The sequence below is a fragment of the Equus przewalskii genome, chromosome 10 (assembly GCF_037783145.1).
Source record: "Equus przewalskii isolate Varuska chromosome 10, EquPr2, whole genome shotgun sequence".
Classification (NCBI taxonomy): Eukaryota; Metazoa; Chordata; class Mammalia; order Perissodactyla; family Equidae; genus Equus; species Equus przewalskii.
Genome location: NC_091840.1, coordinates 40,356,069 through 40,383,369, shown reverse-complemented (window position 1 = coordinate 40,383,369; position 27,301 = coordinate 40,356,069). Strand labels below are relative to the sequence as shown.

General features: G+C 50.1%; 1 protein-coding gene across 2 annotated transcripts; it reads left to right on the top strand.

Moving 5' to 3' along the window:
• The first annotated feature begins 716 nt into the window (after positions 1 to 716).
• On the top strand, positions 717 to 25,626 carry ADAP2 (ArfGAP with dual PH domains 2). 2 transcript variants are annotated; one of them, XM_070562607.1, is made up of 11 exons: positions 717 to 905; positions 1,830 to 1,960; positions 3,650 to 3,741; positions 6,579 to 6,658; positions 7,562 to 7,674; positions 14,155 to 14,301; positions 17,979 to 18,062; positions 20,895 to 20,957; positions 22,537 to 22,614; positions 23,308 to 23,536; positions 24,580 to 25,626. In XM_070562607.1, the coding sequence occupies exons 1-11, from the start codon at positions 812 to 814 to the stop codon at positions 24,612 to 24,614; spliced, it is 1,146 nt and encodes a 381-aa protein (XP_070418708.1). In that variant the 5' UTR covers positions 717 to 811; the 3' UTR covers positions 24,615 to 25,626. The 2 variants fall into 2 exon arrangements, with proteins under 2 accessions (XP_070418708.1, XP_070418709.1); XM_070562608.1 differs by lacking the exon at positions 717 to 905 and adding an exon at positions 1,065 to 1,192 and having other exon boundaries at positions 1,462 to 1,960.
• The last annotated feature ends 1,675 nt before the right edge of the window (positions 25,627 to 27,301 follow it).

The following is a 27,301-nucleotide window of genomic DNA, read 5'->3' as shown; positions in this document are numbered from 1 at the left end:
TGGGCACAGATGTTAGCTCAGGGCCAGTCCTCAACAAAAACAGGTGGATTGGCACTAGTTAGCTCAGAGTAATCTTCCTCAAAAAGAAAAGAAAAAAAAAGAAAAGAAGTCACACTTCCTGGTGAACATGCCGCTATCTGTTGGACTTCTACAACGTGCAGGTGCTGCTCCTGGGAGCTATGTGGGATGCGGAAATTAAACCACCGACATCAAACTATCTAGTGTGGGCATGCGTGTGTTGAGGGGTTGGGAGTAACATAAATATACAGATAACTGTGATGCAAGGTAGATGGAAAGTGCTTAGGGCTGAAGGGATGGACGGATCCTGTAACGGTGTTGTCGGAAGACCAGAACTGCAGAGATGACTCGAGGCTAGGTGTCAAGGAGGGCTTCCTGAAGAGGTGGCATTTGAATGTCTCTAAGTCTCTAGGTAGAGGTAAGCTCTGCATTAGTAGGACGCTTTAACAGAAGTTAGATCCTGTTTAATTTTCCCAGGAGCCCTGAGACGCAGACATAGGCCCTTATTCTCCTTTTACTGACGCCCAGAGAGGTTGACGAGGTTGTCCATAGTCACTCAGCTAGCAAGTGGCGGGTCAGGATTGATCTCGGGTCGGCGCGACGGTCTCCAAGCGCGGCGCTCGGGTCCCTCCCTGCTGAGCCCGCGGGGCTGGGGGCGGACGGCACGCGCCGAGGCAGGGCGGTGCGGCCGGGAGGGGCGGGCCGGGGCGGGGCTGGCGGCGGCGCGGCGGTCGGGAGGCGCGCGGCTCGGTCCTCTTCACCTGCTGGGCGAGCGCACGGGCCATGGGCGGCCATGGGCGACCGCGAGCGGAACAAGAAGCGGCTGCTGGAGCTGCTGCAGGCGGCGGGCACCGGCAACGCGCAGTGCGCCGACTGCGGGGCGGCGGGTAAGGGCGCGGCGGCGCGGGCAGCCCGCACCGGAGCCGGACCCCTCCCCTCCTTCCACACCGGCTCGCGTCCGGGGCCCCCGCCGGACCCGGGCGTGACCCTTAGCACCCCTTCGGACCCAGGCCCCCGCCCACCCAGACTCTGAATCTCCGATCCAGGCCCCCGACCGCCCTGTCCTCATCAGATGTCGCGCCCACCCGAACTCAGGCCCCCTGTCCTCCCCACTCTGGACCCCGGCACGGATATTTCCCGATCCTTGGACCGAGCCACTAGATCCCGGACCCAGGTGCCCTGACCATCCTGTTCACCTCCGCCTCCAGACACCCTACCCTCCCGGACCTCGGTCCCTGGCGTCTTCACTCCGGAGCCAGCCACTTCCCACACCGTCGGACCCAAATATCCCGGATCTCGGGCCCGGGCTCCCTGACCATCCAGTGCCCCCTCCCTCCCCACTCGCACCTCCCCAGGGTCCTCCCGCGTCCCTGCTCCGACCCTGAGGACGCCGGGGTCGGGGTGGGGAGGGGGGGGCCCTGACTCAGACTTCCCCACCTGCAGCTCCCCAGCCGGGCGGCTCGGTGCCGGTCCCTCCCCCTGCGCTCTCCTCTCGGTTCCCCGGAGACCTGCCACTTCCACATCGCGCCCGCCTCAGCCTCTGGCCCCCATCCCCGGGGCTCCTTTCAAGATCTTCATCCTGGTCGCCGCCGCGCCATGGCCGGTGGGCTGACCAGAAGTTTCCATGCTGGTATCTTAGCTCACCCAAAGTGGGGAGACTAAGAGAGAAAGGGTTCCCGGCATGGGCAGAGCTGGACACCGCCCCAGGAACCCTAACTGCCAAGCCCTGCCTCTCCCAGCGCCCCCAGTCTAGCCCTGGCTTCGTCGCCCTGCTCTCCACCCGGCTCCCCTCCTGCCCTCTCGCCCCGCAGATCCCGACTGGGCCTCTTACAAGCTGGGCATCTTCATCTGTCTGAACTGCTCCGGCGTCCACCGCAACTTCCCAGACATCAGCAGAGTTAAATCCGTGAGACTTGACTTCTGGGACGACAGCATTGTGGAGGTAGCAAGAGGGCACCAGGGCTGGCGGAGAGGTGGTGGGCGGGGTGCTCCCATTCTGCGGGGGAGAAACTGAGGCCCAGAGACAGCCAATAACTAGAGAGTGAAAACACAGCCTACTAGAGTTACAGCTTAGACAGAGGCCCTGAGTTCAACTTCCAGCTCCATCAACTTCTCATTGACAAGCTGCGAGGCCCTGGGTTGTTACATAACCCTGGCTGTGGGCCCTCAGTTTCCACATCTGCACTCTAGGGCTACCACTGCCCCTTCACAGGGCTGCTGTGAGGGCTGAATGGAGGCTCAGTGCTAACAGAGTAAGTAGTCAGTTAACGGCTGCTGTTCTCACTAGCTGAAGTCCTGGAGTGGAGCTGAAGCATCCTGATTCATGGTCTGTAGTCCTTCTTTGGCCCCCTAGCCAGGAAGGGGACCATTTTGCTCTCCTGACTTATACAGATAGAGGACACCTTCAGCCTGGATGATAATACCGTTTTGGCCAGAAAACCTTCCGAGAGCAGGCAGCTCTGAACTGTGCTGGTTGGCTTAGGACTGTGAGGACTGTTAGGGAAGCAGGCTGATGTTTACTGAGTGCCCAGAGTGGCCAGCACTGTGCCAAGACCGCTGGGCTAGATGCTTTACTTACTCCTTCAACACATAGTTACTGTAGGCCTACCGTGTGCTGGGTATTAGGAGAGAGCAGTGAGCAAGATAAAGTCTCTGCCCACATGGAGCTCACATTCTAGTGCAGGAGAAAGACAGGAAACTCATAAACCAGCACGTAGGCCTGAAGGTGGTTCCTTTGTGCCTTTTAACTCCCCTGTTGTATTTTCTTCAATTTTGCAGGTATGATCCCTGAAGTTCAGGGGGTTGAGTATTGCCCAAAGGTCACTCAGTAAATAAATGGCACAGCTGGGATGTGACCCCTGCTCTGTTGAGATCCAAAGCAACACGCAGATCCTATGACACAGCCCAGTGGTCCCCAGGGGAGGGGAGGACAGAATTCCTTCTGCCCAAGGGGCGTGGATTAAAAAGCTGATGTTTCTTCCCACCTGTGCCCTCGCCCCAGATATGCCACTGCTGTTACTGAGGGCTGACTGTTGGCCAGGACCACTCTTGGCACATCTGCCTCTGGGTTGCTTGGGTGTCAGAGGGCCCCAGTGATCATCCTGACCTATGTGCTCTGTGGGGCCAGCACTGACTTCTTCCATCCTCCAGCTACGTGTATCTCCTGCAGACTTGCAGGGACTGTTGCTGGGGGTCTGAGCCATCTGTGGAGGGGGTAGGAGAAAGAACATGAGCTTTGAAGTTAGACAGGCCTGAGTTCAAATCCCAGCTCTCACTTACTAGCTGTGTCACCTAGGGTAAGTCACTTCACCTCTCTGAGTCTCAGTTTCCTCATCTCTGACATGGGGACAGTAATATTAAAATGGTTGAGGGGATCAAATGAGCTTATGTGTGAGAACTAGAAACTACTCTGCCTGTGCAAGGCATGGTTACTATAGCTCCTCATTGTTCCAGACTGGGGCTTCCCAGAAGCGTGGATGACCAAGCCCAGTGGGACGTGTCAAACTCCTGTAGGAGTGTCTCCTGACTCAGTCTAGGAGCCAGTGAGAACAGTGGCTTTCTGGGTAGACTGTGGTTTCATTTCACATTTTTTCAAGTTCTAAACTTACCCCAAGTTGCTCTTGTCTTGCAGTTTATGACCCACAACGGGAACCTCCGTGTGAAGGCCAAGTACGAAGCCAGAGTCCCTGCTTTCTACTATATTCCCCAGGCCAACGACTGCCTGTGAGTGGGTGATTTCCTAGTCCCCCGCCCCCACCCTTCCCCCTTCTCCGCTGCCTTCGTGGTGGTCTCTTCTGTGGACCTGATCAGCAGGTGCGCCCGGGAGGGCACTTGGTGCTGTCCTGGAGAGCACATAAACCTGGTTTAAGCCCCTCTCTGCCTTTATTTTCCTCAGTTTCCACAGCTGTGAAATGGGACATTTTCTCTATGACCTGCCCCTTTGCCTCTGCTGTGCTTATAGCCTACAGGTGGTGGCTAACTTGATAGAGGAGAGAAACGCTGGTGTTTTAGTAGAACAAACATATTTCAGCTACTTCCTGCAGAGTGTTGTGCCTAGGACTGTCCCATCTGAGCTCAGGCAGCTCCAGAGCAGCTGCCTGGACCCCAGACCCCTAAATAATAAGCATACAAATAATAGTAGCTACTAATATCTATTGAGCTTTTCCTGTGTACCAGCCTCGGTGCTAATTAATTTGTTTAATTCTCTCAACAACCTTACGAGATAAATACTACCATTAACCCCAGGATATAGATGGAAAACCTGAGGCTTATAGAGGCACAGCTGGGACCAGCCCGTCTGACACCAGGGCCTGGATGACTGCCCCACGGCATTGGCAAAATCCAGTACAATGGCTGGGCGGGGACTGGGGCGCTGTGCAGCAGCAGGAGGGTTGGAATTTCCTGGAGGTGAGGGGTCAGTGTGACACTGGTCCCTTGTGACCCCAGACCTCTGCAGGACTGACTGCCCGAGCCTGGGCCCCCCTCCCGGGGCCTCAGCCTCACCACCAGGGCTGCTGGACACGCCTTGTATAGAGGGGGAGAAGGTGTCCCTCTGGGCAGACACAACCTCCTGGGGGCAGGGCTTGCAGGAAGCAGGCTGCGTTTCAGCCACTGCTGCCCTCTAGCCTTGAGGAATGCTTTTGGACAGCGCACAAACTATACAACTGTACCTAGTGTCCTGAAATTTCTTAGTATTTAAACAACCCAGGGGGGCTGTTGATGCCGTGTGTAATGGCAGGGGGGTCATAGCTTTCAACTCAGAAGACCCCAGTATTGTCTCCTGACTCTACCACTATCTAGCTATGAGAAGGCGGACAAGTTACCAAACCTCTCTGATTCATGGCATCCTCACCTCTGAAATGTGGGTAATGATGCATACTTTATAGCATGGTTGGCGAGATTAAATGAGATAATTTATGGAAAACATCTCACGGGTCACCCAACAAGCTAGTTTTAATCCATTTCTCAGTGTCAGCTTCGGAATGCTGCCTGGTCCCTGGCCCAGCAGGTGGATCTGCCACACTTCAGGGGGCCTGGCTCATCTTGCCTTCCTGCTGCCACTCAGCCCTTTGCTCCTAGGGGAAGGGAGCAGCCACTTGGTGAGCACCCACTATGTGCTAGGCTTTCTGCCGGCACTACACCGACGCTGTTGTCATGACTCCAACAGCAGCCCTGCCCATTAACCCCTTTTAGCTGAATACTAATTGCCCCCTCCCCCGCAATTCTAAAAGTCCTCTAAATTCCCCACCTCCAGGGCCAGGATTGGGGCCTCAGTTTCCATTTCTTCTCCCAGCTCTGATCCTGTGGCTCAGGACTCCACAGTGGGCTTGGGGGCTCTCCTCAGTGTGCTGGGGTGAGAGCTGTACATTAGGTAGGACTCTTGATTGTAAGTGACAGAAACCTAGTTTAAACCAGCTGGGGAACAAGGTGATTTTATGGGTTCTGGGGCTCAGACCTCAGCAAAGACAAGCCAGGGCCTCAAACACTGTCGGGTCTCTCACCCTCTCTCTGGCTCTCCTTCCCACCTCTTTCTCTCAGCCAGCCTCCTTCATGCAGTGGGAGCAAAGCCACTTCCAGGTCCCCGGCTCCAGCTCCCAGCTTGCCCCAGAGAGGGCTTCCAATCCATTGCTCTCTCACTTTCCCTCCTTTTGGTCCACACAGCCCCGGGCAGAGCTCTGGTTGGCCGGTTTGGGCCAGGCACCCAGCTCTTGGTCATTCCCTGTGGCTGTGGGGTGAGCTCACATAAACCTTGGAACCTTTACCTGGAAAAGGCGAGAGGGAACCACACAGTTGAAATAAGTCCACTCTTAGCTGCATGGTTTTTCTGCAGGGGTCATGGATGACAGTATCTGATTTGGCTAACATTAAATCTGCTATGTGCTGAGCGTGGTATGTACTTTATGTACGTTTAAACCTCTTAACAACCCTAAGGGGTAGGTAGGTATAATATTGGCATAGTCTCCAAATTCAGAGGAGTTAAGTAACTTGCCCTTGGTCACACAGTGGGTAAACAATAGAGTGGGACCAGGTCCCAGGTGGTCGAATCCCAAGACTACTGCTCTGTGCAGTGTAGCATGCCCAGATTTCATGAACGGGCCACAGGGAGAGGCTCGTGGGCTCTTCTGGCTTCAGCTCACGAGCATGCAGTGGGAGGAGGCAGGGGAGCCAGTAACTCTCCTGTTGACTAGAGGGCTGAGGCTGGGGTTGGAATAGCCCAGTGGTTTTCATGTAGCCCTTTGGGGGAAATGTTTCCTCCCAGGAGACACTGGCAATGTCTGAAGACATTTTTGGGTGTCACAACTGGGGAGGGGGTCCTACTGGCATCTACGGGGTAGAGGCCAGAGATGCTGCTAAACATCCTACGGAGCACAGGACAGCCCCCCACAGCAAGGAATGATCCAGCTCCAAATGTTAATAGTAGCGAGGCTGAGAACCCTGGGTCAGCGGAGCAGGCAGTGAGGCAGCTGCTGTAACATTCCCACCCTCGGCTACGGGGTCGGAAAGTTACTGTGGGAAGAGGCTGCATCGGATACAGCTGACCACAGGTTCTCTCTGTTTAGGGTCTTAAAGGAACAGTGGATTCGAGCTAAGTACGAGAGACAGGAATTCATGGCTGATGGGAAGATGATCTCACCGCCAGGTAAAGTTATTTTCATCCCCTTTTGAGGTCTATGTTCTAATGAGTTCTAGAAAACAAGATGCCTGAGTATTAGGCACAAGGTCCAACCAAGAGATTCTTGCTGCCCTCGCTCTGGCCACAGAGGCCAGGGTGTGAGTTCCTCTCCCTTTGAAACAGTGACACATCAGCTGGCGGGGTTTTACGGTCTGCGTGGCCAGGAGGCGTATTTATCTCAGGTCCCTGCAAGGCCTCAAATGTGTATAGACTCTTAGTGTGAATTGCAGGAAGACTCAGTCCCCAGCAGACCAATGAGAAGAAGGCACCCCTGTCCCTGGCTGGTGTAGCCCCTGGTGTGGCACCAGGCTGGTAAGCTGCATGGGCTGCATTTCAGCCTCCGTTTCCCGCTTTGCGCAGTTTCTGCCCAGCGGCTCGGAGTCCAAGCTGACACTGACCCAGACAGCAAAGTGTACAAAACCACTCCTTGAGGACCAAAGGCAGCCGGTCCTAGCTACCAGGAGCAGGCAGCGTTCTCCCACCAGCGGGTGCATACAGGTCACTCGTTGTTCCCGCACAATGGAGAGTTTCATTAGGCCCATGTCAACGTGAGGTTGAGCAGGACAGTGTGGACCTCTGTGAGAATCAGTCCAGTTTTCAGTCCTTAGCCTCCTTAAGGGTTTACTGTGTCTTCCCGTGAAACAGCCGAGGAAGGATGTCGAGGCGAGCCCAACTGAAATCATAAGACCTTGCAAATTTGGCCCCAGACAGGACCCCCGCGTCCTGCCCCTGAAATAGCTAAGTTTGCTTCGAGACATTTTAGCGGCACGTGGAGGCTGCATTCCACCCCTGAGCCCCTACGAGCTTCAGGAGCTGCTTGTTCATCTTGAGGCCACACGTGTTCACTCTTTCTCGTCCTTGGCGGCTAAGGTAACCGAGAAGGGTTCCTGTGGAAGCGGGGAAGGGACAACGCGCAGTTCCTGAGAAGGAGGTTTGTCCTCCTGGCAAGGGAAGGCCTCCTGAAGTACTACACTAAAGAAGAGGTAAGAGCCAGACCCGTGAGGCGTCCCCTCCCTGAGCACTGGCTCTCACCCCTCATTAAAACGAGGTCCGCATTTTAATCCCTGGTGCCTTGTCTTGCGGGTGGTCTCGGCCACTGAGAGCTAGGCAGCGCACCCTGCCACTTTCCCCTGGTGACTCAGTCAGTCCAGTCCTCTAAAAAACACAGCTTCTGTTCGCCTAGAATGGGCCTAGACTGGTCCGTGATTGTGCCTTTGCTAATCGCTTGATTTTACTTAATTTATTCATGTTTAAGAAATGTTTATTGAGAACCTACTATATCCTAGACGTTATTCTGGGCAGTGAGCTAAACGAAGCTCCTGTTCTAATGGGGTTTTCATTCCAGTGGAAGGAGACAGGTGGGACCCCAAACATACATCAATAAATGATATATCAGGTGTCAATAAGTTCTAGGAAGTAAAATAAAAGAGGGTGAAGGTTTACAGAATGATGGGAGTAGGGGGTGCTACCACGGGGTGGTCAGGGGAGGCCTCTCTGATGCCATTTGAGCAGAGGACTGAATAAGTGTGAGTGAGTTGTGCAGATATGTGGGGGAAGAGTAGGAGAAGTAGAGGGAACAGTGTGTGCAGAAGCCTGAGCATGGTCATGGCTAGCACAGACCTGTGTGCTCATTAGCAGAGATGACTGCTCGGAGAGGGCACAGCCCCTGCCTCCCAGGCTGGACAACTGGATCGCAGTTCCCACATGCACCCTCAAGGGCTTTTTGTTCAGTGCACAAACTGCTCAACCAGAAGCCATAGCCCTGGCCTGAGCTGGGAGGGGGTTTGGTGGGCCTGTAGAGCATCAAGGAGGCCAAAGTGATTGGTGCAGAGTGAGCAAAGAAAAGGATGGAGGGAGATGAACTCGCCTGGGTGAGGATCTTGTAGGCCATTGTAAGATGGGATTTTTTTTTTAAACAACTTTACTAAGATATAAATTCACATTCCATAAAATTCACCCATTTAAAGTATACAATTAATGGCTTTTAGTATATTCCGAGTTGTGCAACTTTCACCACAATCAACTTTAGAACATTTTCATAACCCCAAAAAGACTCCCCACACCCACTAACTGTAATCCTCCGCTCCACTCCACCCCCATGCCCTAGGCAACCTCTAATCCACTTTCTGTCTCTATAGATTTGCCTATTCTGGACATTCCATATAAATGGAATCATACAATATGCAATCTTTTGTAACACTCATTTAGCATTATGTTTTTAAGGTTCGTTCAAGTTGTAGCATGTATCAGTATTTCATTTCTTTTTATTGCCAAGAAATATTCCACCGTGTGGATATACCCCATTTCATTTATTCATTCATCAGTTGATGGACATTTGGATCCTTTCCACTTTTTGGCTAGTATGAATAATGCTGCTATGAACATTTGTGTACAAGTTTTCATGTTGACATATATTTCCATTTTCCTTGTAGTAGAATTGCTGGGTCATATGATAACTCTATGTTTGATCTTTTGAGAAATTCCTAGTTTTCCAAAGTGGCGGCACCATTTTATATTCCCACCAGCAATGTATAAAGATTCCAATTTCTCCACATCTTCACCAACACTTGTTATTATCTGTCTCTTTGGTTATAACCATCTTAGTGGGTGTGAGGTAATCTCATTGGGATTTTTATTTGCCTTTCCTTGATGGCTAGCGATGTTGAGCATTTTCTCATGTACTTATTGGCTGTTCTTTATAGAAATGTCTATTCAGATCCTTTCCCCATATTTTAATTAGGTTATTTGTCTTTTTATTATTGAGTTGTAATAGTTCTTTATATATTCTGGATTCAAGTCCCTTATTGGATACATGATTTACAAAAAATTTAGGCTTTGGATTATTCTGAGATGGGAAGCCACAGGAGGGTTTTGGGCAGAGAAGTGATATAATTTGACTTAAACTTGTTTAAAGGAACACTCTGGCTGCTGCTGGGGTGAGGGTGGGGCAGGGAGGAGGCAGGAGCGGAAGTAGAGAAACTAGTTAGGAAGCCACTGCAATAGTGAGGTAAGGAATAATGGATTAGACCAGGTTGGTGGTGAAGGAGGTGATGAGAAGTGGTTAGATTCTGCATATATTTTGAAAATAGAGCCAATGGGATTTACTGAAGGATTGGACATGGGGTGTGAAAGTAAGAGGAATCAAGGATGATTCCCAGATTTTTGTCCCAGTCAACTAGGATAGATTTGCCGTTGGCTGAGATGGCAAAGACTTAGCTCTCTAACGGGGTGATCACGAGTCCTTTTTGGGGCCAGCCTGGTCAAGTTGGTGCACTTTGCTTTGACAGCCCAGGGTTCACTGGTTCGTATCCTGGGCGTGGATCTATACACCGCTTATCAAGCCATGCTGTGGCAGGCGTCCCACATATAAAATAGAGGAAGATGGGCACGGATGTTAGTTCAGGGCCAATCTTCCTCAGCAAAAAGAGAAGAATTGGCGGCAGATGTTAGCTCAGGGCTAATTGTCCTCAAAAAAGAAGAAAGAGTCTTTTTTATTTGAGGTGCTTACTAGTCACCCAAGTGGAGAATGAGAAGGAAGTTGGAAATGTGAGTCTGGAGGTTTAGGGAGTTTGGAGCTGGAGTTGGCAGCATGTAGACTGGTTTAGCAATGGGACTGGCTGGGTTCACCTATGCAGGGAGTGTGGGTAGATGAGAAAAGATGTCCAATAACAGACTATTTTAGTGATTTGTTGCTGAGTGACAAACCATCCTAACACTTACTGGCTTAAAACATCAATTTCTTATCCACAACTGGATGAATAAACAAATTGTAGTATGTCCATAGAATGGAATATTACTCAGCAAGAAAAAGGAACAAACTATTAATAAATGCTACAATGTGGATCAATCTGAAAAATATTTTTCTGAGCAAAAGAAGCCTTATACAAAACTGTGTACTATATAATTCCGTTTATATGAAATTTTGTAACAGGCACAACTACTCTATACCAGTAGAAAGCAGGTAAGTGATTGTCCGGGGTTGGGGTGGGGTGGGGATTGACTGCAAAAGGGCCGGAGGGAACTGTTTTGGGGTGATAGTGATGTTCTATATGTTGATTGTGGTGGTGGTACATGGGTATATATGCTTGTGAAAAATGACTGTATTCTTTTTTTTTTTTTTTTGAGGAAGATTAGCCCTGAGCTACCTGCTGCCAGTCTTCCTCTTTTTGCTGAGGAAGGCTGGCTCTGAGCTAACATCCATGCCCATCTTCCTCTACTTTATATGTGGGATGCCTACCACAGCATGGCTTGCCAAGCAGTGCCATGTCCGCACCTAGGATCTGAACCAGCGAACCCCGGGCCGCCAAAGCGGACCGTGTGCACTTAACCACTGTGCAACCTGGCCGGCCCCATACTGTATTCTTAAAATGAGTACCATTTATTGTTTATAAATTATGCCTCAATAAAGTTGATTAAATGAAAATTAACAATATCCAATTTCAGGGCTGGCCTCATGGTGCAGCGGTTAAGTTCGCACGTTGGGCTATGACAGCCTGGGGTTCCCCAGTTCGGATCCCGGGTGATGGGCACGGATGTTAGCTCAGGGCCAGTCTTCCTCAGCAAAAAGAGGAGGACTGGCAGCAGTTAGCTCAGGGCTAATCTTCCTCGGAAAAAAAACACACACACAATATCCAATTTCAAACTCATCACATTAGCAAAAATGTGAAAAACTGGCAGGGTCAAGTGTTGGTGAGGGTATGGGGAAAGCGGAACTCTTCTGTGTGTGTGTGTTGTTTTTTGAACTATGGCCAATCATGTAATACTCATTTACAAAGACCGTGAATTCCCTTTTTTTTGTTGTTTCTTAGTATGCTTTTTGGTGAGAAAGATTGGCCCTGAGCTAACATCTGTTGCCAATCTTCCTCTTTTTGTTTTTTTCCTCCCCAAAGCCCCAGTACGTAGTTGTATATCCTAGTTATAGGTCATTCTAGTTCTTCTGTGTGGGGTGCTGCCAAAGCATGGCTTGATGAGTGGTGTTAGGTCCGCGCCCAGGATCGGAACTGGCGAACCCCAGTCTGCTGAAGCAGAGTGTGTGAACTTAACCACCTGGCCACGGGGCTGGCCCCTCTTCTGTGTTATTGATGGAGATAAATATTAGTGCAACCACCGTGGAGAGCCATTCGGCAAAATAATTTGGCAGTTTACAGTAAGTTGAAGAGATAGACACTTATGATCTAGCAATTCCATTGCTAAGCATAGACCGTGACCTAGAGAAATTCTCACGTATGTGTACCAGGGATACCAGCTGACTAGAGCAAAAATCAGAAACCGTCTCAATGTCTATCAGCAGGAAAACAGATGGGTAACTTTTGGTGTAGTCATTTATAAGACCAAACTAGACGGGTATATCTCAACATGGATAGAACTAAAAAATATAATGTCAAGTGACAAAAGCAAGATATGGAATGATCCATATAATATGACACCATTTATGTAAATTGAAGCCACATATAACAATACCGTATACTGTTCATAGATATGTATATGTGTGTGTAAAAGTATAAAGACTTAACTAGAAGGATAAACATCAAACTCATGACAGTGATTGCCTATGGGGAGTGGAGGAGGAGAAGGGGACAGGCTGAATAGTAGTTAAAGGGATTTTGGCTTTATTAGTAATGTCATATTTCTTTATTTAAAAAGTTTGGAACAGGGGCCGGCCTGGTGGCGCAGCAGTTAAGTTCGCATATTGCGCTTCTTGGTGGCCCAGGGTTCGCTAGTTTGGATCCCAGGTGCGGACATGGTACCACTTGGCACGCCATGCTCTGGTAGGTGTTCCACGTATAAAGTAGAGGAAGATGGGCATGGATGTTAGCTCAGGGCCAGGCTTCCTCAGCACAAAAGAGGAGGACTGGCAATAGTTAGCTCAGGGCTAATCTTCCTCAAAAAAAAAAAAAAGTTCGGAACAATATTAACAAAGTTAGATGTACTTTTTAATATTTTTAGTATTTCTCATAGTAAGTATTTTAAAACGAAAATCTTCCAATAATCTTTTGAGAAAACCATTGTTAAGGGTCTTGGTATAAATCTGTCTATACTTTTTATGCATGTTCGAACATAGATATAATATATATATATATATACACATATGTGTGTATATATATAATGTACACACATTTTTGTGTGTATGTGTGTATAATTTTTGTATTAGTAGGTTCCTACTATACATCCTTTTCTGGGACTTGGTATTTCTCATTCGTAGATATCATGGACATTTTTTCATATTAGTAATATTGATCTAAATTATTCTTTAAAAAATTCTAGAGCCAGCCCTGATGGCCCAGTGGTTAAAGTTCAGCGTGCTCCACTCACCAGCCCGGGTTCTGTTCCTGGGCGTGGATCCACCCCACTCATCTGTCAGTAGCCATGCTGTGGTGGTGGCTCACATAGAAGAACTAGAAGGACTTACAACTAGAAAATACAACTATATACTGGGACTTTGGGGAGGGGAGGAAAAAAAAGAGAGAGGAAGATTGGCAACAGATGTTAGCTCAGGGTGAATCTTTCCTAGCAAAAAGAATTCCTGTGGCATTTCATTGTGTTGTTGTACCATGATTTATTTATTTAACCCCTTGTCCCTGACAGACCTTTAAATAATTTCTTCTTCTTCTTTTTGTTACTATTATAAGCAGCACAGTGACAAACATCTTTTGATGTACATATTTACATAGTAATGCAATTACTTCCTTGGGATAGAGTCTTAGATGCACAATTGTGGGTCAAAGCAAAACGCTCAACGTTTTAATAAACTTAACCAGATTTCTCTCTAGAGAAGACTATCTAGTAGAACTTGCCTCAGTGATGGGAACCTTCTACATCTGCACCTGTCCCACATCCTAGCCACCAGCCACAGGCTGCTGAACACTTGACGTGGGGCTGAGTGTGACCAAGGAACTGAAGTTTCAATTTTATTTAACTTTAATTTTAATAGCCACATACGGTGAACGGCCACCACCAGTCTAGAGTGTTTTTATCATTTTTCCTTCTTTTTGGTTTTGAAGGGAAGCCCTTCTTTTTCCTTCCCTTCTTAGCATCAATTAGTGCTCAAACCGTGTTTCAGAACTCTGAGAACAGAGAGGTGAGTGTGGGAGCAGTGCTCCGAGACCCCCACACCTGCTTTTATCTGTTTGTTTTATCTATTTTATTTGTTTCGCTCCCGTAGATGATTTGCTCCAGAAAAAGTTCTATGACTAAATTGTTTGAAAAGTCCTCAGTTAAGGTCTTTCCAAGGCCCCTTCCAGCTCAGAGAGGCCAATCGGATTAAGTAGGAATGGTGGGATGGCTGCAGACAGGAGAACGGGAGACTGTCTGTGCATCTTGACAGTAGAACAGGATGTTAAAATCCTATCCCAAGTTACAGATTGGTTGTCTGTTGGCGTTAGGGCATTAAGGCTCATTGGCGAAAGTGATGAGATGTCACCCTGCTGACTCAGCATCTTGAGTGTCCGCTTCCTCTCTTTCAGGGTAAAGGCCCCAAAGCTGTCATCAGCATCAAGGACTTGAATGCCACCTTCCAGACAGAGAAGATAGGGAACCCCCACGGGCTGCAGATCACCTACAGCAGAGAGGGTCACATCAGGAACCTGTTTGTGTATCACGAGAGTGGGAAGGTAAGATGACTGGCCTTGTCACACCAGCTCAGCGCCCCCAGACTCAGCAGACCTGGCTCCCGAGTGCAGCAGCCTTTTGAGATTTGCTGCTGCTGTTTGCCTTAATTAATTGTCACTTTCTGGTCTGAGACAGAGGTAAGAGTAAGGCAGAGCGAGACCAGGGAGAGGAACCTGGCTGGTCCCATGGGTGCGTCTGGACAGTTAGCAGAAGGGTCTACGCCCAGGGATGGCAAATCCAGGTACTGCCAGAGATTCTGAATGTGGGAAGAGGAATGGCTAGAAGATCAGGCAGCAGCGCGCTCCAAGGCCTTGCCTCTCAACGTGTGGTCCCGCGCCAAGAGCATGAGCATTGCCTGGGAGCTTGTTAGAACTAGAGTCTCACGTCCAACCCTGGACTCACTGAGTTAGAAACTGCATTTTAATAGGACCCCCAGGTGATCCTTCTGCACATTAAAGTTTGAGAAGCACTACTGAAAGACTCAGGAAATCAGCTCCATCCTGCTCCGAAGAGCGGGTCAATATAGTCCAGGTCCAGCAGAGTAAGCTGGGTCAGAATGAACAGGGTCGTATGACTGGGCAAGGGACAGAGATGCTAAAAGGAGGTAGGGAGGGGTAAAGATGGGAATTGACATTTTGTGAGTGACTGTTAATTCTGTGCCGGACACTGTTCTTGGTGATCACTATATATCATTTCTTAATCCTCAGAACTCTGGAAATGTTTTCTCTCCATGTTACTGAGGTATGGACATGTTAAGCAACTTGCTCAGAGGCACACAGCCGATGGTTCCTGAGCCCTGCTCTCATTTTACCACCCCCTGTGCCTCTGCTGGAGCAAGAACCCACGGCAGCAGGAGCCAGGAACCAGCTACAGGGACCAGATCTTCCCAAGGCGCACTAGCTCTGGATCCTGACCATGGATCACCTCCCAGCGGGCTTGATGCTTACCCCATAGTCTGGGCAGAATTCCTGGTGTTGTGGTCTGAAGAGCAGGGGTTTAGAGTCAGAAGCTGGGGCCCTGCTTCTGCCGTGTTATTGGGGCAGGTCCCTTCCCCTCCTAAGTCTGCTTGCTTATGGATCATAACACCCACCTCCCAGTCGGGGTTTGAGGGTCGAGTGACCACGAACCATGAACATGAAAGCTCTTCATTTTGGCGAAGTGCATTGCCAACATCAGTCACTACTGTTGTTATTTGCTCATGATTGCAGCAGATATAAAAGACAAAATCTCGAGCAAATTCACATCTGTATCATTTATTCATTCGTGAATTCACTCATTCAATGAATCTTACTGAGCTCCTGCAATGTGCAAAGCACTGTCTAGGTGTTAGGGAGTGTGGTAGTGAAGGGGGCAGAGCCATGAGGGCCTCAAGGATCTCACAGTCTAGAGAGGGAGACAGGTGGGGAAATAGGCGCTGATGATGCCATGTGATGGAGTGGAGGGCGTGCTGGGGACACACAGGAGACATGTAAGTGGCCTAGTCTTGGAGGGCGGGAGATGGTAAAAAGGCTTTCCAGAGGAGTTTCTATTGAAGAATTGTGTGAGTCTGCTGAAAAGGACAACACTCAGACTGGCTTAAAGGGGCCGTGAATGGGAAGGATACAGGGGTAAGTGTTTCAATGTCAAGAAGTATGGCGGGGCCTCCTGAGAGATTAGAAGCAGGAACTGTGGTGTGTATGTGTGTGAGAGAGTGTACACTCTTCTTTCTGACAGGAACACGTTGTGTAACACCAAGGGTGCAAGTTATATCATACTTCTTTGTTGTTCTAAATTCAAGGACCCCATTTCCCAAATTGGCAAGAAATCTAGTATCGATCACCTTTCTCAGCTCCCTTCCTTGGCTTTACCAGAAACTTGGGACTTGTGCAGGCTGGCAGACATGGAGGAGAACCCTGATCCTTAGTCCATAGTGGGCTCTCTGCTGTTGCCCTGAGTCCAGATTGGCTGGATGCTGGTGGCCACCCTTCCATGCTGATCGCTGCCACGAGGACTTTTGCTGAGGTTCCCAAGGTCTCTGACCTGGCCCCCTCCCACTTGCCCAGTGGTGGAGCATTTGACAGCCTGGGTCTGGCCAGCTTCTCCATTAGATGGACATAACTAGGGGGCCGCAAACTCATGCCTGCAGGAGACAGGTAGGTAATTTAAAAGTGAAGTGGATAGCTATACGGCTGTGGCAAACAGGAAGACCTGTATAGAGGATCGAAACAAACAGACCTTCAGGAGCCAGACAAACACGTATGCAAGTTGGAACTGGCCCCAGGGTCACCAGTTTGTGACTGGAGAGACCTTCCAAAGTGAAGGGCTAGGTGAATCTTTCCTGGGATGACCCCATTCCCTTAGTGCCTAAGACCCAAGAAGGTTCTTAACTCCCAGGACAGGAGAGCTCAGAACTCCACAATGCTAGGCCTGCATGCTTGACCTGTGAAGAGAAAGGGTAATGACTTCATTCTTCTGAAACCATATTCGAATGAATTTCTCAATCACCGTCTTACATCACAGTCCAGTACCGCAGCTATTTGAACACGTCTTTCAGCCTCTCAATTCCACATTCCTAAGACGAAGAATCTGACAATCTCGGTCCAGCCTCTGCATTAGTCCAGCCCTGGCCCAGCTGCTGTGGCCAAGAAGGGGTGGGTTCATAGCAGCAAATGTGGCTGCGATTGTGGGTGGGTGAGAATGGGTGGGGAAGTTCTCCTCGAAGCAGGGTTTGGGCTGAGCAAAATCTATTACAACATCTAAGCAGTCCTTCAGGATGAGTAGAATGTTCTAAGGTAAAAGGTGTGGGGGGGTGAGGGGAGAGAGGTGGGTGAGGCAGAGTGTTCCAGGAAGAGAGAACAGCATGTACTGGGGGAGTTGCAAATGGTTTGGTATGGAAGGAGCTCAGAGGGCAAAGTAAGTTATCCTAAAGAACTTAGACTTTCTTCCTGAGGGAAGTGGAGAGGACTCTAAGGTAGACTCAGTTAGTTTTGCAATTAGAAAATCATGCTGGCTGTCAGAGGGAGGACCCACTGGAGAGCAGCGGAGCAGAGGCAGAGCCAGCCAGATGAGCGGTTCACCGGGTGAGAGATGATGGCCCACACTGCCGAGAGATGTACTCTCCCAGGGTGACAGCAGAACGTCCAAGCCAGCTGTAGCCTAAGTTGCACTCCAGGTGGTGAGCATCCCCACTGAGGAGCATCCCCAGCTGTGCCTGCCCCACCTGAAAGCGGGTCTTTGACGACTCAGGACCTTTGCCCCTCAAAGTGTGTCGCACTGACCAGCATCACATCACTGAAGGCTTGTTAGGAATTCAGAACCTCAGGCCCCACCCCAAGCCCACTGAACGCAAATCTGCATTTTGACGAGATCCTGAGGTGATTCGTACACACATTAGAAAGTGGAAGCACTGTTCTAGGCCACTGCATAACGCCCGTGAGGTTCGCTCTGGTCCTTTCTCATGGCTCTGGGGAGCTCCTGTCATTGGCTTCCCACTTGATCAGGTGAGCCCCCCTGGGTTCTGGCATTGTCCTCCCAGATGCCTGTGATCAGCCCACAGGCCCCTGAGTGCAACTGGGGGTGTGTGCATGCGCTGAATGCACGTGCCCAAACCTGAAGATCCATCTAGCTTCCTGCCACCAGACGCAGCTCCCCCGATGCCGTCTCATTGGCTGTCCATTTGTCCTTTGCGTTTTCTCTGCAGGAGATAGTGGACTGGTTCAATGCCCTCCGTGCAGCCCGTCTGCAATACCTAAAAACGGCCTTTCCTGAACTCCCAGAGTCTGAGGTGAGCCAAACGTGGACCCCAACTTCCAAGTCTTCTCTCTGCCACCTCCTCTTCTCCTTATCTGCTGACCTCGAAGACACTCAGAGGCCAGATTCGGTTTGTTTGCAGGCAAGACCTTGAGACTTGGAGTTGGGTATTTCAGAGGGAACCAAAAGCTTTCTCCCGGAGGCTGGGGGATTTTGGCCTCACACAGGGCAAGGCGGCCTCCAGAAAGCAGGTCAGTCTCTCCCCTTCAGAATGCACAGCCACCATCCACAGTGTCAAAGGGCTCAGAATTTGGGCATCTCTTTCTGACCTCTTCTCCCACTAAAATGTATGGACGGTCCCTGACATATTGCTGACAGAGTGCTCTTGAGCCCATGTTATCTTTTCATTCCTTGTATCTAGTGCCCTCTTGTAGCAGGTGGTTAGGTGGGGATATTCTCCCCATTTTACTGGTGAGGAACTGAGCCCCAGGGATAACCAAAGTGAACAACCAAAGGGGCTCTTCCCACTCTAACATCCCCCCTTTTGCCCTTTCGTGTTCTGGTCTTAGAAGGCAGTAGGATCTTCCCCATTATAGTTCTAACGGAACCGTCTGCCTTTGTGGCCAAGGTACTGGTGGGCCCGAGAACTTCATTTTGATTGTCCTCAGACATCTGGGGCATCCATCTACATCTTTAAGGCTTGGCTGGGGTGGGCCAGAGGATGCTGTCTTGAGCCAGGAGGCCTAGGCTCTTGTGGATGCTCTGTCACTAACTTGCTGTGTGACCACTGCAGGTCACGTCATTTCTCTGAGCATCTGTTTCCACATCTGTTAAGATGACGGTTGGTCTGGGTCATCTTCAGGGTCCCTTCCATCTCAGAGGTGCTATGCTCCGGTTCCTGTTTTAAACCTTGCCTTAAGAAGATTTTGTAAGTGATCGAGGTGAAGGGACCGTGTTAATCCTGGGACTTTGTTATTCCAGATGGTAGACCCCCCTTGAAAGCCTAAATGTTCCCTAATTCCAAGGTCTGCAGGGAGCAAAGTATCTGGAATGGGGGTCCACTCCAAGCCCAGGGATCACTGAGATGGCAGTTCTCTGGGAGCAGTTCCAGCCAGGCCTGGGTCAGGGCCCTCCTGGTCTGCAGAGTCAGCACCCAGAACTGATGACTGGACTCTCCCATGGGTGGGCCTTGGGAGTGCTGACTGGAGAGGACAGGAGGACAAAGTGCAGACACTGGGCCTTATTTATTGGGCTAGCTCTCCAACTTTGCTGACCCCTGTGGAGGAAACTGGTCTTTGGCCAACGTCCTCAATGTCCTCTTGCCTCTCTCATCCACCATCGTTATCCCTCAGCCACCCCTGGTCTCCTCCCTGCCCGCTCCTCTCCCTGTCTTCCCTCCCCCATGTCTGTGGATGGTGTGAGGTTCTGGGCAATCACCCAGGCCTGGCTCAAGTTTGGGATCCAGATGCCAGAAACCCAGGGAGTCCTGGTGGGCTTGTGGTCCTGTAATAAGAAATGCATGGACTCTGAAATCAGAGAAGCTGATGTGTTACCTAGGGCAAGTCACCTTACCTCTCTGAGCCTCAGTTTACTCACCTGTCACCATGGGGAAAATACCTCCCTTCCAGGGCTATTGAGAGACTTGAGTGAGCCAAGGCATCTAAGGTACAGTAAATAGAACTCCATCCACGTGATTGTCCTTCTCCCTCCATTTGTTTCCCTAGGCCTAGACGAGCCCTGCCCTGGCTCAAGTTCAGATGATGGAGCTGTTAGGGACTCTGTCTTTTCTCTGCATGAAGGAATTAAAGCCTACAGAATGTATTTCAGGGAAAGGGGAGTGGTGTAGTTTATGTTTTTGTTTTTGGCTCACAATTTTCCCCCTTTCAGACTTCCCATTCCTGCTCCCCAGACCTTACTTCCCCTTTGCCTCTGCCCTGGGACCTGAGGCTCTGGAGAACCTCCTCTGCTCTCTGAAGCCTGGCCTGTCATTTGAAGCTTGAGACTTGCCAGTTTGACCCCCTGGAGCATAGGAGGCCAGCATCAATCTCTGGAAGCTTCTCTGAGCATAGGATGGCAAGCTGGAAGGGATCCTGGAGACCACGTATTCCAGTGTCCTTGTTACACAGAGGGAAACAGGCCCAAGAGGAATAAGGTTTTACCACGGTCACACGGCTGGTTGAGGTCAGAACTGGAGCTAGAACCCAGTCTCCTGAATCCTAATCCAGCGCTTTCTCTCCCTGCCCACTCTGCCATCACCTCGTGGGACCCTGTGTCAGAATCCCCACCGATGACAAGGTCTTGGCCAGGGGCCTGATCATGTTTCTACTTCAGCAGCACAGAGTAGTGGCAGGAGGACCACCACTGTCCGTCAGCACTAGATGCGAATCCCAGCTCTTCATCCTACTGGAAATGTGGCTGTGCGAACATCCCCAACCACTTCTCTGAGGCCTGGTTTCTTCATATGCACAATGAGGAGGATAACATCCACTGGCTCACAGGGTGGTTGACAATGGCACCCAGAGCCTGATCCATGGGAGACCTCAAAATATGCCGCCTGACAGCAGGAGGGGCTCCTCAGAGTCTTGCCTATGTTCACCTCCTGGGGTTACTGTAGTCCTTAAACTCAGTCCTTAAACCCAGATCAGCTGTGCTGGTAGGCTCTGCAGACATCTGGGGTGCTGTTGTCTGGCTCTGTGGAAATATGAATATTGCATCCATACCATGTTCCAAATATAACCCTGTGAACCATCAGCAAACATCCTTCCTCATTCCAAACTTCCTCTTTGTCGGGGAGCCCAGTTCAGTGGGGAACCTTGAGCCCCTGGGGTGTGAGTCAGGGGCTCAATGTACATCTCTCTTCCCCCAGCTCGTGCCCCTCATCACCAGGAACTACCTCAAACAAGGCTTCATGGAAAAGACTGGCCCAAAGGTACATCCTACCACTCCCTGGGGGCCTTTCGTGACCCCTGTCCCAGTGGGCAGTAGGGCAGAATTTTGGAGGTGGGAAAATGGGGAACTAGGGAGTGGGAAGAGGGAGGGAAAGGAAGTAAACCAAAGTTTGTGAGTTCCTGGGGGGAAGGACCACGTAGAGACTGGTTAGGGGGTGTGGGATCCAGCATTGCAGGTACTTCTGCCTCTCATTGGGCATCCTCCCCCTTTATTGGCATCCCATCAGCTTCTTTCCTTTTAGCTCCATCTAACTGACCCTACTCCTGGGAAAGCATTGCTGAAAATGAAAAGGACCCAGCTTTTGCATTTTCCAGAACCCTTGTGTGCTCTGTGCTGGGGGCTTACCAGGGCCATGCAAGTGCGACAGGGGCTAGCAATTGGTCTGAGAAAACACACCTATACACCCATGCTTGGGTGCCAGTGAGCCCCACATGAGCACCCCCTCCCCAGCAGACACGCCTCCCTCAAACTCAGCCTCTGCCTTCCCTTGCTAAGCCTGCCCCAACAGCGGCCTGCTCATTCCCACTTGTCAATGAAGGAAGGGAGGTCTGGCTGCTTCTGGGCCTCCCATGGAGGGTCCAGAGGGCTAGGGGGAAGCTCCTGCTGGCCCAGGACATCTCAGACCCAGCCTGGATGCCATCCAAGCCAGAAGTCTGGCTGTCAGGGGAGGAAGAGGGGGAGGGAGGAGAAGGGAAAAGGAAAGGAAAAGCAGAGAGAGCTCCCTACAAAACTCCCAAGGCAGCAGCGTTGCCATGCCTTCTTTTCTTTAAGGTGCAATAGGTTGCAGGATGCTTGTTAAAACTACAGTGACGGGGCTGGCCCGGTGGCGCAGCGGTTAAGTTCGCACATTCCACTTCTTGGTGGCCCGGGTTTCGCTGGTTCGAATCCTGGGTGCGGACATGGCACTGCTTGGCACACCATGCTGTGGTGGGCGTCCCACGTATAAAGTAGAGGAAGATGGGGACAGATGTTAGCTCAGGGTCAGGCTTCCTCAGCAAAAATGAGGAGGACTGGCAGTAGTTAGCTCAGGGCTAATCTTCCTCAAAAAAAAAAAAAAAAAACTACAGTGAAAGGTGTTAGGCAATTGTATGAAAGAAAACCTGAGGCAGCTGGAAAACTAGTTGAAAGGTTGCACATTTGCTTTTCTTCCTTCACCAGCTAGTGGCACAGCCCCTCCCCGAGGTTCTTGCTCAGGGGCTTTCCTTCCCCTGACCTAGGTCAGAATTCGGGCTAAGGCCAGCACTTTTGGCATTACTGAGCAGTAGCCACTTCCGATTTCCCTAGCTTCCTTTTTCTGAGACTTCTTGCCCACAGTCTGAGAAGGAGCAAAGTGCCTCTTCCAATGCACAGCAGCACCTGGAGGCAGCAGGGTGCATGAAGCTGGCAGGGGGTGAGGAAGTGGGCAGGGCCTTCAGAGCTCCAGGGCCTCAGAGAGGAGCACTGGGGTGTCTGATGGGGGGCCGGGACTAGCCAGCTCTCTTGGCCTAGCCGAGGCTGGCCCTCTGACCTCTGTGCTCCCCAGCTTGGCCGACCCTGGTACGAGGTTCCCTCTTTTGCAGCAGAGAGAACCTTTCAAGAAAAGGTGGTTCGCCCTGGATCCCCAGGAACGGAGGCTGCTCTATTACAAGAACCCACTGGTAAGAGCCACTGCTGGCCCCTCCCCAGCGCACTCCCAGACAGAGGCGGGGTCTGTGCTGATCAGGGACAATGGGGAAGCCACAGGGCTGGAGAAACCTGGTGAGGGGCACCCCTCTACCTTTCCTTGTCTCTAAGTCATCTCCTGTGCATGAAGTCATCCCCCTCCTCTCCTTTGGGAAGTCCTTCATGCAAATCCAAAATGCTCCTATTTTAGCAGTTCAGCAGGTTGTTTCTCATCCTCCAGGCTCCAGGGCTCACTTCTAACCAGGAGCCTGTGAAGTGTGGTGACTAGGAGAGTGGGCTCTAGACCTCAGCTGTCTAGGCTCCAGTTTCAGCCCTGCCGCTTTTAGTGGTGTGCCCCGGGCAGCGTACGTAGCTCTCTGTGCCTCAGTTTCCTCCTCTGGAAAATAGTTGTAATAACAGTGCCTTCCTCAGAGGTTGCCATGAAGATTATACGAGTTACTACATGGAAAGCACTTGAATTCCTGGTACATAGTTAACTTTCCACAAATGTTAAGTATCATTTTAACAGATGATGTGTGTGATTTCTTTTATGGTTTTAGCCTTTCCAATTCTGGGTCCCACCTAGCAGAAATCCCAGCAGGGACCCCCACACCTCTTTCTAAAATAGAGCCTGGTGGCTGTCAGGGCTGCAGGTGCCCCTCTGATGATCATGTGTCCTCTATTTTCAGGACGCCTTTGAGCAAGGCCAGGTTTTTCTCGGGAGGAACGAGCAGGGGTACCAGGTTTATGAAGACCTGCCCAAGGGCATCCGAGGGAATCGCTGGAAAGCTGGCCTCACCATCGTCACCCCGGAGCGGAGATTCATCTTCACCTGCCCCAGCGAGAAGGAGCAGCGGGAATGGCTGGAGAGTTTCCGGGATGTCCTCTCCCGCCCCTTCACACCCCTCAACATCCTCAGTAAGATGCAGGGCCTGGGGTTGGTTCTTTTGGCCGAGGGCGGAGGGCAGAGAGGGCTTCTTCACTTGGGTTCAGCTGTGAGCCCTGAAGCCAACGTCGTCAGGCTCCTGATTGCACACTTTCCATTTTCTTCTCTTCCCGCCAAAGAAAAGTACAGACAGTGCACTTTGTTGCCAGAAAGCCCTCTCTGTCCACACTAAGTTCCTCTATCGGGAGCCCTTCCCCATTGGGCTCTGGAGGAGTTTCACCCTAGCAGAACCGTCCGTTAGATCCCCTTCTCTACCTGCTCAGTCCAGAGGCAGAGCGCTCTCTCTCTCTCCCTCCATTCTCCTCCCCTGAGTCCCTTTTCTCGTGAGAAAACTGTGGCCTGTTATTATTAGCTAAGGTCACCCCGCTGGCCAGCTCCCGGGATTTTGCATCCCTCCCCCGTCCTAGAAGGAAGGCTATTTTTAGTGCTCTTCTTTGCTCTGGTCCTCTCTTCTGTCTGCCTCTCTCCTGCTCCTCCTCTCCACCCCAGATATGTCACAAGGCGGCTTCCCTATCTGCCAACAGCCCTGTGAGAAAAAGGGAGACATTCTGAGCTAGAGCAGGAAGCTGCTGGCCTGGGGCCTGGCTTCCGAGATGCCAAGGAGAAGTTCTGTGTTGGGAAAAGAGCAGACTGAGCAGGTGGCCCCACGTGACCCCTGGGGAGAAACACTCATGCTCTTTGAGTCTGACCAGTATAGACGCAAACTCTCTTCACTTTCCAAAATCTCAAAATCAGAGTGCCTCCGAAATGGTCCCGGAAGTTGTTAGTGAAGCGCTTCAGCTGGTGCTTTCTCCTCCCTGGGGGCCTGTGGTCTCTGTTTCTCTCTGCTTCTGTGTCTCTCATGCTACTTTTCTCTCCTTCTCTGGTGTGTGTGTCCCCTCTGTCTCTCACCCTTTCCGTCTATTCTTTATTCTTGTTCCCTCTGTCATTGTGCTTCTGTCCCCTTGCTGTCCCTTCTCTCTGAATTGGCATTGGCACAGCCACCCCCTCAGCCCTCTTCTTGTTGCCCTTGCAGCTGCATCAACAGAGAGTGGCTGCAGCAGCAGGTGACCCACTGGCCGAGGAGCTGGCTGGCCACCGGCCACCTGGAGCTCCTGGCAGGAAGGAGAAGTTCTCGCCTTGGCCTCGGTTGCCCAGCAGGAGTGCCCCGCAGTCAGCAGCCATCGCTGGCAGTGAACTCTGCCAAGACCAAAGCTGTGGCCTTTACCAACCGGCTCCCTGGGCCTCTCTACTGCCCAGCCCTGAGGGTCTGGGGATCTGGTACATGTCCTCAAGGCCCAGGACATCTGAAATGAAGGCGCTGTGATGGAAAGGCACCCACAGCATCATGCAAGTGGCATGCTTGCTCAAAAAGAAAAGAAAAGTTTAATCTGAATCTAACCATGAGGACATAATCAGACAAACCCACCTTGGGGACATTCTTTAAAACAACCAGCCTGGACTCTTCAAAAATGTCAATAACGTGAAAGATAAAGTAGCATGGAAACTGTTCTGGATTAAAGGTGGCCAAAGAGACAGCAACATGCAATTCATGATTCTCAATTGGATCCTGGATTTTAAAAAAACAGCTATAAAGGACATATGAGATAACGGGGGAAATTTGAATATGAGTGTACATGAACTAATAACATTGTATGATTGTGATAATTATGCTGTAGTTGTGTGGGAGAACGCTCTGGTTCTTAGGGGACACGTGCCGAAGCGTTCAGGGGTAAAATGTAGTAATTTTCAGTCTGCAGTGACAACTGACTCTTAAATGGTTCAGCAAATAAATGTATGTGTACATGTATATGTATAGAGTGTACACATATGTACATATAGAGAGCGTCTGTATAAATATGGAAGACAGAAAGTATATATATATATATGTATATGTATACAGGGAGAGGAAGAGAAAAAAAAAAGACCACTGTGCAATGCAAAATGTTAGCAGCTGATAAATCAAGATAAAGTGTAAATGAGTATTGTCCTATTCAGGCAAGTTTTCCATAGATTTGAAAGTGTCCAAATTAAAAAGGTGGGAGAAAATCTTTTTAAAACATCCACTTTCCACTCCTCAAAAGCAGTGTTTTTTCACATGCGTCAAAAATGTTCCTAGGAGATTTTCATCTTTGTGTACATTTTAGAAGAAATAAAAGCCTAGATAAAAAAAAAAAAAAAAAAAAAAAAAAACACAGTGTCTGCATTGATTCTCACCACGCTCTGGAAGGAAAGAAGCAAGCCAAGGAGACAACTCTGCTGGGCCCCAGGGCACAGAGCTGTCCAGCCCGCATGCTGGGTCTGGCCTTGCCACTAACTTGAGACTGTTGGAAAATTCACTTCCCCACCTCTTTGCCTTGGTTCTTTTCATTCATATGAGGAAGTTATACTAACTATTGAAATTCAATGGAAGCAAGAAGTATTTTTAAGCATCTTCCAGGTGCCAGGCTCTGTGCCAAGCCCTGGGAATAGGCAGGAACCAGATGACGTGTTCCCTGCTGTCACAGATTACAGACTGTTGGAAGGCAGCCCTTACACGGGGCAGGACAATGAGGTGAGTGTTCAGAAAGGGGAAGTACAGGCTGCTGTGGGAGCGTGTGGCCATAGGGTTTACCCTGACTAGGGGAGAAGGGAGCCTCCTTCCTCTCCAGAAAGTGACGTTAAAGTTGAGACCTAAAAGCTGTTTAAAGGTTAGCCAAAGAGAAGAGGGCGAGGAAAACAGTCTAGGCTGAGGGGAAAAAATGTTCAAAGACACCAAGATGGGAAAGAGGAACTGAAAGAAATCTTGAATGGCTGAAATGTTAGCAAAACAGATCGCCAAGTTCTCTTCTCCATGATTCTCTTTGTCCCTTCAAGTGATGGTTCAGAAAGACATTGGGTGAAGTTCTCTCTTCCTTTCGGTGGAGACCCAGAGCGTTAGGAGGATCTTTGAGAGAGTCTCTGGTTTTTATGGGATTGTCCTTTTGGATCCCTGAATCAGAGGACAAGCAACATCATTGGAGCATCTTTCCTGAGCCTTCCTGACAGCCCAGGTGGAGATGTGAGTACTTCTTCCTCTGGCTCCTGGAGCACCTTGAAAATGTCTGTTTCAACACCTGCTATGTTGTGTATTAAAGGTCGGTTTACTTGTCTGCCTTTTTTTTTTTTTTTAACCACCTGTGAGCTCTGTTGACTGTACTCTGCTTAGTCATGAGGATGAGAAAATAGATAAAAGCATAGGTTTGCGCTCAAGGAATTTATGGTCTAGAGGGGAATAAGGAAAAGTAAACAGGCAGTAACAAAACTGACTGATGAGGGAAATTGGGGTTCCTAGGAGCCCTTCAGAGGGGCAGAGAAGAGACACAAGAGATGGAGATGAAGTCCCAGTGAAATGGAGTACCTGATTTTGGTTGGTTTCTGAGGCCTGGCTAAGGCACTTCGTCTTTGGGTTCCCCCAGGATACCTCTGTACTCTTACATTAAATACTCTTCTCTCTTTATTTATTTTTAATTTTTTTAGAACATTCCTTTTTTAAGAAACTAGAGAGGAGTTGGCACTAGGAAGCAAGGAATTGCATGGGTGAGTTTCTCATTTTTTAGCTTTTCACCTGAGGGCAGGCCCTGGTCAGTGCCTCAGGGGACCACTAAAACTCTGATGGAAATCTGCAAGTCTTACTGATTGAAAAATAGAGGACAGAGCTTAGGGTGACCATAGCAGCTGGAAAGTGAGAGAGGGAAGTCTGGGAGGAGACGGCCACAGACGGGGAGTTCTGAATTCTA